This window comes from Myripristis murdjan, chromosome 22, assembly GCF_902150065.1.
Source record: "Myripristis murdjan chromosome 22, fMyrMur1.1, whole genome shotgun sequence".
Taxonomy (NCBI): domain Eukaryota; kingdom Metazoa; phylum Chordata; class Actinopteri; order Holocentriformes; family Holocentridae; genus Myripristis; species Myripristis murdjan.
The window spans coordinates 8,183,914-8,196,869 of record NC_044001.1 but is presented as its reverse complement, the minus strand read 5'-3'; the positions used below and the strand labels follow the sequence as shown (position 1 = coordinate 8,196,869).

At 40.6% G+C, this 12,956-nt stretch overlaps 2 protein-coding genes across 2 annotated transcripts; both read left to right on the top strand.

The window, feature by feature from the left end:
• The first annotated feature begins 645 nt into the window (after positions 1-645).
• Positions 646-6,718, top strand: lgals3a (lectin, galactoside binding soluble 3a). The gene is made up of 6 exons (XM_030044038.1): positions 646-794; positions 1,207-1,224; positions 1,323-2,048; positions 4,072-4,160; positions 4,554-4,710; positions 5,639-6,718. Exons 2-6 carry the CDS (start codon positions 1,210-1,212, stop codon positions 5,792-5,794), a joined length of 1,143 nt encoding a protein of 380 aa, XP_029899898.1. The 5' UTR covers positions 646-794; positions 1,207-1,209; the 3' UTR covers positions 5,795-6,718.
• A 1,375-nt stretch (positions 6,719-8,093) lies between these two features.
• synj2bp (synaptojanin 2 binding protein) lies at positions 8,094-12,559 on the top strand. Its single transcript, XM_030044059.1, has 4 exons — positions 8,094-8,322; positions 9,018-9,154; positions 9,783-9,878; positions 10,679-12,559. The coding sequence occupies exons 1-4, from the start codon at positions 8,259-8,261 to the stop codon at positions 10,844-10,846; spliced, it is 465 nt and encodes a 154-aa protein (XP_029899919.1). The 5' UTR covers positions 8,094-8,258; the 3' UTR covers positions 10,847-12,559.
• Positions 12,560-12,956: the final 397 nt, after the last annotated feature.

Genomic DNA, 12,956 nt, shown 5'->3' with positions numbered 1-12,956 from the left:
TGGATATTAAGAAATTTTGGACGAATGCTAGAATGCTATAAAACACACCCAAAAAGTTCAATTTGCGTATTTTTACTTACTTTATTCCTGAAACAGTAAAGCAAAGGTTATTAATTCCTCATTGGACCTGAATTTGATGTATTTTACATTATTATTTTGCGAGTTAACCCCTGAAACGCCTCCTGATTTTACACTTTAAATGCAAAGTAACACTTTCAGTGCACTATTAAGATATTAAATACCATCCAGTGATCAAAAAAGAGGCGTAATAACCCTTTAGTTAAAACAGTGATTGACATATTTAACAAACTTACCAAGAAGTGCGGTGCTTTTATTTAGGGACTAATGCCACAGCCTGAGTTTTTAAGTTTAATAATTGGTTTTCATGTTTATTTTTTCATCTTTTTTTTTATATCATTGACTTTTATGTATTTGTGTTTAACGTTTTATAGTTTTTACAGCACTTTTTGCATATTTTTATTGTTGTCTATTGTTTTTATTTTGAGTAGAGTGTGTTTTCAGGAAAAAAAAATAATGCCATTTTTAGGGTTTTGTGTTTCATAGTGACAGAGAAAGTGATGTGATTTTTTTTTTTTTTTTTTTTTTTTTGGTCGGCTCTGGAACGCGCCCACCCTTTGGATTACGTCATCACCAAGGCGTGTGCGCGCTTCCTTTTCAAGAGTTGTGTGTGCAGCCTGTAGTTGTAGCTACATTAGCTGCTATCTGGCTCTCACAGCTGGAGAAACTACCACCGCTGGCCTTTACCGTCTGACAGGAGCCCGCCTCGCTGACAGGTAGCACCAAAAAACATAAATCAACTTCCTGCACTTGTTGTTTCTCCGTCTATCTGAAATAAACAAGCAAGCTAATCATCTAACGTTAACTAACAGCTAGCACGCTAGCTAGTTAGCCACTGGGTAACTAAATATATAAATGTCTCAGTTGGCGTTAGTATTTCGCTAAAAGCGGTGTTTTGCTGCTGTCGAATGGCCTAACATGTTTTGTAAAGTTAAGTTACTCCAGGATGTCTCAGCAGTGTGTCTTGTCATGGATTTTGCTGGTCACCAGTTTAGGAAGGAAACAGTTACTCAGAGCCTGTGTGTGACATGCCTTCAGATGTGTTGTCAGCTATCTGTAATTGCTTGTAATTACTGATAATAATAATTTTCAAAAACTAATAAAGTTGTGTCTTATGTTTTGTCTTAGATCATGGCAGATTTCTCGGTGAGTTCAAATGTTTCTGCAGTTATCCACGACAGTTGTTTTGTGATGTTTTGATTTCCTCCCACCTTACAGTTCACTGTTTCTCTCTCTGGCCGTAGCTGACAGATGCCTTGCTGGATGATGTTCCAGGCCAGGCAAGCAAAACAGGAAACACTAACCCGTCTGCCGCTGCCAACAACCCTCCTGCTGCGAACCCAGGGTGGCCTGGTTCAGCCCCTGGAGCTCCAACCCAGCCCTCAGCTCCAACTGAGTTTGCCGGGGGGCCGTCTGGGCCGGGAGCTCCCGGGCAGTTCCCCGGAGGCCAAGGACCGTTCCCCTCTGGGCCTGGAGCCCCAGGGCAATACCCTGGACCTCCTTCAGCACCTGGTGGGTTCCCACCAGGTCCTGGTGTACCTGGACAATATCCATCTGGACTAGGGGCTCCAGGCCAGTTCCCCTCTGGCCCTGGAGCTCCTGGGCAGTTCCCAGGGCAGCACCCACCTGAAGGAGCTCCAGGACAGCTACCTGGAGGCCCTGTTCCATATCCAACTGGACCATTTAATTCTGGCCCCGGAGCCCCTCCTGGGCCTTATCCTAATGTGCCTTTCCCAGGCTGTCAGCCAGGAGGGAATGGCATGTATGGTCCGGGTGGCACACCCCCCTTCCCCCCTGCAGGCGGTCCAGGCTCTTTCCCTGGATTCCCTGGGCCAGGTGGAGCCTTTCCTCCAATCCCTGGTGGATCATGGGGACCGCCTGGCGGTGGAGGTTTCCCTCCTGCGCCTGGCCCCTTTGGCCCTGCACCCATGGGACCATATGGTGGACCTGCTGGCCCTGGAGGCACCCTGGTGAGTATTAGTGCTATCAATACAAAAACGCATTTTGCTTGCTTGCTGCATTTCTTGGTAGATTATGTTGTGGTGTGGTGTGCAGAGGAGCATCTTTTTCTTCGGTGTGGCTCTTTGGGCTCTGGGTGGGAAGTTAACCATCAGGGCCGGGACGATATCTCCCCAGTCGATACTATCACAACGCTGAGGTGCCAATTTGATATTATTAGGTATTGCGATTCTACAAGTTTTGCAGTTTGATTTTACGATTTTATTGTGATTTTTTTTTTTTGAATTATCCTCTAGTTTGTAGATGTAAAGTGTCATCCTGTCTTAAAGGTCACAGTGAGGCATTTTATACAGAGATGTCAAGTTTCAAAAAATGGTCCCACTACTATGAAATGGTTCATATGGGGATGAACATCATCACACACAAATAAAATTGGGTATGCTGAATCCACAAGAGTCTCAGCGATCCAGTCAAACCCAAGTTATGCAATTCCAAGCCTGTTTAGACCTCAGTATGTAGAAATGTACCATTTTACAATAGGCGAAAATAACTAATTTGCACTGCATTCAAAAACCTGCCTGGTTTTTGCCCCAAACTGCATGGGATCAACATAAGGTGGGCATGTCTGCAAAGAGGAGACCCGCAGTTACCCAGAGAACCCGTTTTCATTCAGATATCTGGAGGTCAGGGGACCCCGCTGAAAATGGTCATGGTAGTTTTTGGAGCAATATTTTACCCCCTTGCTGACAACCCGGCATAACATATTTGGTATCAACTGATTCCTTAGATCATCTACTTGTGTATGACACCAATGTATTTAGTTTAAATCAATTCAGTAATAAAATAAAAACGATTAAAAATTCTCAATAAAAGAATCGCGATACTTAAGCGAATCTGTTTTTTTCCCCCCACCCCTTGTAATCCACGATTTAGCCGCCCTCGTCTTATTCTGATGTTAGTTTGCTTCTAAAATCGTGACTGTGACAGATGATTTTGGTGTGTAAATGCCACTGAGGCTGGTGGACAAAACAGGGTCTGTTCTCTGCTCTTTTGGGATTCACTCCAGGGTGTCGAGTCTTCTGTGAGGGCTTCATTTGGTTTATTTTGGTTCTGGGTGCTGCAGGGATGCAACAAAAATAATAATAATAATACAGCATAAACAACAGAAAACATTCAGTCATCAAAACTGTATTCTTGTCTTTCAGCCCAGATATAATCCACCATATTATTGAAAGCAATGAACTCAGCTTTTCAGTGGAACATGGACATCACCTCCAGAATCAACTTGTGGTTTGATTAGGCCACATGGGAATGTATCCAGGCTTTACATGCAGTAATAGGTTTAGTGATCAGATCTGTTATCAAGTGCAATATCATCTTTTCCACTTTTACAACAAGAAACTTATTGTTTACTGTGTAAAGGCACCTTTTATTTTTGTAATCATACACACCTCTTCTAATAAATCCAGAATTTGTATAGTTCCACTTTCCCCACATTAACTTGTCACTTTTGTACATGATTACATTAAAAAGACCTCACTTGTTTTCCATCACTGTCATGTGAAGGCAATTGTGTGCAATTTTTTTATCGCTTTGTTCTGAAGAACATCTAGCTTGTGTGTTCCTTCCTTCTCCCTTTCTTCTGCCATTATTTTGGGCTAATCACAGTGACTTGTGTAAGAGTTTTGAGAACTAAACCAAGGATACGATGAGTCATAGGGGTGTTGGAGCAGGAATGTGGGCGAGGTCCAACATTATTTGAATAATGTTCAACTAAAGTTTTTCCTCTTTTTTTTTTTTTTTGGGCAATCACATGATGCACAAAGCCCTACGGTCCCTTAGTTCAGACTATTAAAGATTAAATATGAAAATTTCTACTTCTGCCCAGCCTGGGATATTGTTAACAGGGTAAACACTGTTTGTATTTTCTGCACTTTGCTCAATAATTTGCACAAAGAAAATTGAATTCTTTTTCAAAATACACTACCGTAGTAGATCTACTGTATTGATCTGAAGTTGAAATATTTCTTGCAGATGGTGCCCCATGATCTCCCTCTCCATGCTGGAATTATGCCCCGACTTTTAATCACTATAATTGGGGAGCCCGTTGTTGGTGGAGACAGGTATTTACAGTATTCAGTTTTTAATTCTGCTGCAAAGATGTCAGTGATGCTTAGGTGGAAACATAGCTCAGCATGTCACAACCATGCTGCATCCACCCACACTGTTCAAATGATAAAGTATTTCACACTGGTCAAACTCCACCACTTACCATTACCAGTGGGCACACCTCTAACCTGCATACAAACATGGCAAAGAAGACAGAAGTGACATTATTTCAGCTTGAGTCCTGCTTTTGAAGAGGAATTTTTGCTAATTAACCTTTACTTACATTGTTTTGAGGTTGACTGCTCATGTACTTAAGTGAAACATCTGTTCATGCACCACTGATGCTTAATGCTTTCTTAATCCATAATAGTGTAATGGCACTCCTCTCACTGACCTTTGACTTGCAGGTTCCACATTGACTTCATGAAAGGCCCAGACGTTGTGTTTCACTTCAACCCTCGGTTTCACGAGCAGACGATTGTCCGAAACTCCAACCTGGGAGGATGTTGGGGGCCAGAGGAGCGGGAAGGAGGCTTCCCGTTTGCTCCGGGCCGTCGTTTTGAGGTAACGTGGTCGATTGCTGGGACTGTGACGGGTGACATAAATACTGAGGTTTGGGTATCTGACCAACATAAAGAGGTTTTCCTTGGGCCTTGAAAATTATTGAAAAGTCTGAGCTTTTAAGAAAAAAAAATTTAGTGAATGGATGGCGGTGCAAGTACTTTATAGCTCTATATAGCTCTGAATTCATCATTATGCTTCATGACGCCTCGTTTTGGCCACTGTCATGTCTAACAACAAAACATGCCAGTTTTGGGTCCTTAAATTTTACCAAGCAAAACCTTTAAGGTCAGTCAGTTTGAGGCCCAAGTGAGTGTGGGAACCCTGAGTAGTGCTGAAATGATCAGTCAGGTAATTGATTAGTTCACAGACAGAAAATTAATCATTTTAATTTTGGTATTTTATTGTTGCAGTAATTTAATTTATCTACCAAAAAGACATTGTCTGGTTTCAGCCTCACAAATGCTGTAATTTGCTCGCTCTTCTCTGTTTCATAGCATTAGGGCTCTGTTAACTTATCATGAGCATTTGTCATTGTCTTTGACATAGAGATAGCTAACTGATAGGTCAATCCCCAGTGAAAATGATTGTTAGCTGCAGCCGTGGCGCCGAGGATGACTTTGCTCTGAGCTGTCAGTCAACTTTGCACTGATTGCTGTTTGCTCAGTGGAGGGAGGGGAAGCTTAGTCCTCCTGATCTCCACCTACCACAGATCTAAGTTTAGTTTTACTTTAGTATTAGTTTATTTTTATTGCACATAATGCAAAAGTATACAAAATACATGTAAAACAAGTAACAAGTTCGCTCTGTGAAAGACATGTTTGTTACATTTTCTTAAGATTTTATTTTCAAGCCTTAAACATCATCGAGTTTCATTACCTACGACGAGCCTGCTTGTCTTTATATATGTTTTGTATTTTCCTGCCCGCAGCTCAAGATTCTCGTGGAGGAAGACATGTTTAAAGTAGCGGTGGACGGCGTCCACCTGCTGGAGTATGAGCACAGAGTGGGCGGGCTGGAGGAGGTCACTCTGCTCCGAGTGGCGGGAGACGTCACCCTGTACAGCGCAGCGCCCAGCATGATCTAACCCACACACACATCTCAAGCTGCAGGGAGACCTGGGTCACACCCTCCCACTGTATCTGAAAACTGTGTTTGAAATCCTTTCAAATACTGCGATGCGATTAATGGAACTTGCACGGCACATAGTCAGCAAAGTGCAGTCTCAGCCCATCTGGCACTTAAATCATCGAAGCACAAATTGCAGATTAACCAAGTTCTGATACACGATAATACATATTTTCCTTGTTCTTTTTTTTACTGGTGGTGGTTGCGATTTGTAGTCATTGACAGTCAAATATATTTTATAATGTAACAGTATCTAAGGTAGTCAGTGAGTTGAAGTTTCCCTACAACAGAAATCACACTTTTTAGGGGAATACTAATTTATGACTAACTGAAAAGATTGTAGGCCAAGTGGAAAAGTATGATGTGTCCTAAGCATTTCATATATTTTCCACAGTACGCTGGATTTTGTTTATTTTCTATGTTTATTATGCTGTCCTATATATTACCACCATCTTCATATGCCTTTATGTTTGTGGTGCATGAGAGTGTGTTGCTGAAAATCAACGTGGTTTCCTCTTGACTGTCATTTTCCATCGCTGGGCAGCCCCAAGGATATGAAACAGAGCCTCACTGGCCTGTAAAGACAGGCTATTGATGAAGTTTTTACAATTATTTATTTACCAAGTTTGTACCCTGCCCTTTTTCAGTATTAATCCTCATCTGTAGTCTCCTGGCTGGAGGGTCAAATCATGATTTACAATGTATGATTTCATGTTGAAGTCAGATTTAATGCGAATCACAAAAGTAAGGCTCAAATGTTTAAAAAAAATCAAATGTTGGACAGGGGGAGGGTAGGGGCTCTGATTTGTTGCCAAAGATACCAGTGGTACAGTATTTTGAATTTTGAGATGATACGCTTATAAATAAAGGAGCAACAAACAAATTATGACTGATAATATTGTTTGATTGAGAATATTATGTACTTTTGTGTGGGCACGCTGCCTGAGCACATATTGAAGATCGACTTCCCCGCTCTCTTTCGTAACCCAGTAGCAGGGAAATCGAAACTATTCCCAAAACAGCAGCTCCTACTTGCTCTCCCCAAGAAAACTTATGAATAGTTTTTTTTTTTTTTTTTCCCTCTTTTTCTTTGTTCCCTCTCAGTTTATACCATGAGCAGAGATGGAAAGCAACTAAGATTTACATTACAATTTAGAGGTGTTTCTATTCTGTGAAAGTGTATTGTTTTTACTGCCTTTCATTTCTAGGAAATGCACTTTGTACTGCACAGCCTTTATCTGGCAGCTGTGGCTGCTTTGCAGAAAGAAGCATTTACATGCAGAAGATCAGATATGATGCACTGTTAGTGTGCGAACCAGCCTGATGTACATGGAGCTGATGGAGCTGTAACATTAAAAAACTTGTAGTTTAATGCCTCAACTCTGAAAGGAACCATTCTCCACTATGAGTACTTTCATTTTTCACACTTGCTAATAAATTAATACATTTACTTAAGTCAAAATTTAACTACAGGACTTTTAGTTTTACTTAAGTACTTATCTGTCATAGTGTTGCTACTTTTACTTAAATAATTTCAGTACTTTTTACGTCACTAACTGTAATGACTGGAATGTTTATTCCACCCTCATTATAGTCAGATGACTATGAAAGTGTGGACTAAATCACATCTAATCAGAATCAGAAATACTTTATTGATCCCCGAGGGGAAATTGGGTCTACTTTCTACTTTGTGCCTTAATCCTAATTTGTAAAAGAGTGTGCATTATGTAGAAGTATCTGCATTAATCCTACAATGATAATAAAACAATTAATACAGTAAAAGTATAGTTATGTACGCCATATATACACAGGGGTATTACACCATTGAATTATCGTGAAGTCCTACAGGGATAAAAATTATTAACACAGTTAAATAGTTTACATTTCTGCAGTTTGTTAACTGATCCTCAAGGGAAGGCATTAAAACAGATAGTTGTACTTTACTGATCCCAAATTGGTTAATTCTTGTGTTACAGCAGCAGGTTATCCAGATGTTGCACAGGAACAGTAGTCAACTACACAAAATATCCCTCTCAACATTAGGAGAAATATATATCTTGAGAAACATTAAATACAAATAGCAAATAAAGTGGATCAATACAAGGTGCTGGGGTACTGGGGGTCTTTGAAAAAAAAAAAAGGTTTTAGTAGCAGCCACTGATATACTATAATAGACTATTTCTATTTGGCTTTATAGATAAACGGCAGTAATTGAACTCGTCACCGCTGATTCAAAGGTCAGCCTGCAGCGCCGCTCTGCACCTGTAGGGGGCAGCACAGCCACAAATCCGCGGCCGAGCGCAGCAGAAGGAAGCAGGCGCTGAATCGAAAGTCCTGAATGAGTGCACCTTCAGAGGAATAGTTGGTGCCCCCCTCCGCGTACAGTCAGGACTTTTGAAACCAGCTGGCCTCCGGTAAAGAAAATGAATGGATCACTGCACCCTGCACGCAAAGTGGTGGACATCAAACTGAAGCGAGGACCCGCAGGTGAGAAAACAAGAACGCACTTTGAAGGAAACGGGACGGCTAACTGACACGCTGCTGGCTGGCTAGCTCGCTGCGCAGCGTACTAACTAACTTAACCGTAACTAGCCACACCGAGGCTAACTAGCAAGCTAACCCGCGACCTGAAAAATCTTCGTTTCACCCATCTTCGTTCATTTACAGGGTTTTCGTCGCTAAACGAGGGGATGAGGTTGTGTTAACAGCGACTAAACACTAGCAGCTAATTAGCCAAATCAACAAAAATATAATTTTGCTGTTGCTAGATAATCTTTTAAAAGTGCTGCTAGGCCTGTCAGACAGCCAGTTTGTCCAATTAAGCTACACTCAGTGCTGCCTTTTTTTTTTTCTTTCTTTTTTTTAAAGCTTTGGCTGCCTGTTAATTAGCTATGAGAGAGAGAGAGCTATGGCTGGTAAACCCTAGTATTTGTTATGTAATACTTTATGACCCGAATGACTGGCCACATTAAAGCCTTTAGATACACCTCCGTATAGCAGTATTGTGTTGGACACATTCCTGCACTTTGATCCACTTAGATAAATATGATGTTGTCAGCACCTTCTGCCCCAGTAAACAATGGGATCCATACTTAATGTAATTCACTTAAAGGCAGTGTGTGTGTGTGTGTGTGTGTGTGTGTGTGTGTGTGTGTGTGTGTGTGTGTGTTCATCTCTCCCAGGCCTGGGGTTCAACATAGTGGGCGGTGTGGACCAGCAGTATGTCATGAATGACAGTGGCATTTATGTGTCCAAAATCAAAGAGGATGGAGCGGCAGCGCTGGATGGAAGACTCAAAGAGGGAGACAAGATACTGGCGGTAAGTCCAAGGTCATCACGGTTAACTAAAACTAGACCAAAAAATAGCTGTGAAAAAAATGTTTGGGTTAACTGGAACTCAAATAAAAACTAGACTTTAGGGAATGAAAGGATGCTAACTGAAATGATGGTGTGTACAGAATGTGTGTGTACAGAAAAATGTACAGAATGTGTCTTTAGTTTTAGTGTTTGCCAGTTTGGTCAAATTTGTCATAACAAGATGCTGGTGCTGATGTTTATTGAGACAAGGACATCGACATGACAAACTAGTGTTGTGTTTGTATTGTAATACCTGTTCTTCAATTTGTCCCAACATACACCCCCCATATTATAATAATGAAAAAAAAACTAAAACTAATATTGAAACGAATAAAAACTAAACTAAAATGAAACATTTTTAAACAATAGAAACTAAACTGAAACATGCAAACCCGCAATAGAAACCAACTGAAACTTTGCTGAATTGAATACAGAAAAAAAAACTAATGAAAAATACAAAACTATAATAACTCCTCGTCATAAGATGCTGTGGGGACACAAACACCCAGAGTATGGGATGCTGTGCTCTGCTCCTACAGCTTAGAGTACTCATGAATAAAGACATATATATTTGTTTTTTTATTGCACAGATTAATGGAATCAAACTTGAGGACCGGACGCACAGCGCTACAGTGGAGCTGTTCAGGACAGCAGGGGAGGATGTGGAGCTCCTGGTCCTGCCAAAGGTACAGTATAAATAATAAACCTTCTCATGCTCTGGTCTAACTGTTCTGTAAAAAAAAAAAAAAACATTTTTGACCCTTCTTCATTTTAATTTGAATGATTTTCATTGCCCAGAAATCATGTAATGTGTGATCTTCTAGTGGGTAGTGACTGATGGGTTAATTAAAAAAAAAAAAAAAAGGGCAGCTGGGTCAGCAGTTGTTTGTGAGTCCAGTTTCTTCTGGACAGCACATTTGCTCACTGGTAATTAAGAGAGAGTTTTGTTTTTTTTGTTTTTTTTTTTTGCTCGAGAGTCGATTTATCACTTCCTGTGTGCCAGGCCAGGATTTCCTGCCAGGGATCATATTTGACACCTGAAGTCCTGGCATTTCTATCCGAACAGACACTAATAAGCTGAGGCCAGTATCCAGAAATATAAAATACTGCAATATTTGTGAATATATGTGACATTTCCTACATTATCAATTTAGATAATTTAGAAATTTTGATTTTTATATTGCAACATTTTAGTAGGATGTGTACGTTTAGCAGTATTGGCAAAAGAGTAACTAATAGGCTATTTCCAGTGCCAGTTATATAACGGGGGTGGGAGTGGGGTTATTGAATATTGCCATGTTTTGATGGGACAGTAATGTAAATTCAAATTTTGCATGTCGCCTGAGCCGAGGTAGGACACTCACCTACTGCAGCCCAGATTTGTGCTGATGAAGAGAAGTGTATTTTTACACCAAAAAAACCTTTCTCAGTGCAGCTTTAATATAAAATGTTTTTTTTTTTTTTTTTTTTTGGTTCTGTCTTGCAGTTGCCCGCCCACATGAACGGCCCCACCAGCTCACCGCCTGATGGCGATTCCTCCTCCTCCTCCTCCTCCTCCTCCTCTTTTGGAGTACTGGCTGCTCTACTGGGAGCTGCTGCTGTCCTTGCATTCATTGTCATGCGGTTCCAGCCACAACTTAGGAAGCACTTTTAACAATGCCGACATTGTCTATATCGATATATATATATGTATATTTTTACGACCAAAAAACTTTTGCTGAAGGCCAAAGAAAGAAGAGGGAATGAATTTAAAAAAAAATAGACCTTATTTTGGATTAGCAGGTGTTAATGTCACGGATAAGTTTCTCCAAGTTCATGTTTATTATGTGATAATCATAGCTGCTTGACTCCTATGCAAAAATGTCGCTCTCTTACTGTAGAGGTTACTTTAACAGATAAACTTTGTGACTCTTACGAGACAGAAGAAGGATGTGCACATTACTTTTCCCTGCTAGTCTGAGCTGAGCTGAGCTCCTCGGGCAGCGGCGAGCAGGCACACCGCCTGCTAAAGAGGCTGCAGTAGATTCTCGGGTCAAGCCAGACTCACTCAAGCCTCCGGGTCTCTCTAGGCGCATTTGCAGACTGAAAGACGGCGTTGTGTTCAGCCGCTTGAGGGCCTCTCTCTGCCTTCATCACTGAATGGCAGATCTGTCTGAACGGCGATAGAGAGCGAACCCGCCGTGTTTTCAGGTTTTAGTGGTAGAGATTCACATGATCGGGCATGATTTTTCACCTTGCACTATTGCACAGAATTGTGGAAGAAATGGCATTCAGTTGTGCTTCCTATATATATTAAGCTGGGGGATGGATATGGATATTGCTGCAGTTTATGTAATTGTAATGAATTGTGTTCCATAATGGACTTTAGAGTGCCTTTTTGTCTTATTTCAAGCAGTAATGGTGTTCGGTTCTTGTTGCGCCTCGTCATTATCAGAATGAAAATCCAGCCTGTTATGTTTTTGTGTTAATTGTTTTCTGGGATTCATCCATTACGTCTCACAGTCCCGTTCTAATAACTAATTAATCCAAAGTCCATTAGCCCGGAGTTGCCAAAGGGGATTGCTTTGAAGAGTTTGGATATCATTTTGAAGAGTCACACGGTCACTTAGGAGAGACTATTGCAGCACAACTATGCAAACAAAGCGTCCTTTATGTCGTTATGTGACTTTTTTGATGTCACTCTGTCACATTTAAAGCGTCTTTGAGATGTAACCGTGTTGGTATTACCAGTCACAACCCTGTGGCTTTCCATAAAACAGGACCACGTATCCGTTCACTCATTTCAAATTAAGGCCAGTGCAAGTGTCAAGCAATTACAACACACCTTCTGCTAAATCTCTCTGTCTTGTGGATGAATATGGTAACGGGTGTATTTTATACAAAGGGAATTGAGTTGTTCATTTGGTGAAACCTGATAGGCTTATGGAGTCATCAGCCAAGTGTCAAAGCACTAACAGCTTAATACTGAGAAGCAATTTGGAGCAACACAGCTGACGGGGGGAGGGAGGGCCAGTTTCTGAGGGATAATGTGTTGATGTCAACAACTTCATATGTTTTGCACTAACCACAATCATGGAGCTCATCCAGTAATTGCCATAGAGCAGATGGCTGTAAGGGTGTTGTGTGTATCGAGCTGTATTTCCTCTCTCGTCAGTCTGCAGCATATCTGTCTGTCATGTAAATGTCTCTGAATTTACCGGTATGTGGCTTCGTTATCTGTAAATACATGTCATATTGCTCTGCCTGACTGGGATTGTGAATAAGTATACTTGCAGTATGCCAAGAACATAGATCAGAAGCACTAAATTATGCAAATACTATGTGTTTGATGTCCAAGCACCTATTAAAAAATTCATGTTGAATTCCTCAGGTTGGTTTAGATGTTTTATTTGTCAACTTCATTCACAGAAACATAAAAAAAACACTACACATTAGAAATTCAATATGATCAATATGTTGTATTTAAGTATTGGAAATCAGTATGAATGAAGAGACAAATTCTGTAAAGTTAGTAGGAGTTATAATGGATTTGTTGGAAATAATTATTAGCTTCCTAATTAAGTGCTCAAAAGTGTCAAGTGGACCAGCGACAGCCAGAATAACCGGATGCTAATCTTGGGTCCTTCAAAATACAACCGTAAAATTAAAATAAAGTTGGAAGAATTAAGTAAATGGGGGTGCATGTAAAAGTAAAACTATTAAAATATCCAGTAGAACTGTTTTGTTTTTGTTTTTTGTTTTTTTGTTTTTTTAAAGAAGAACAG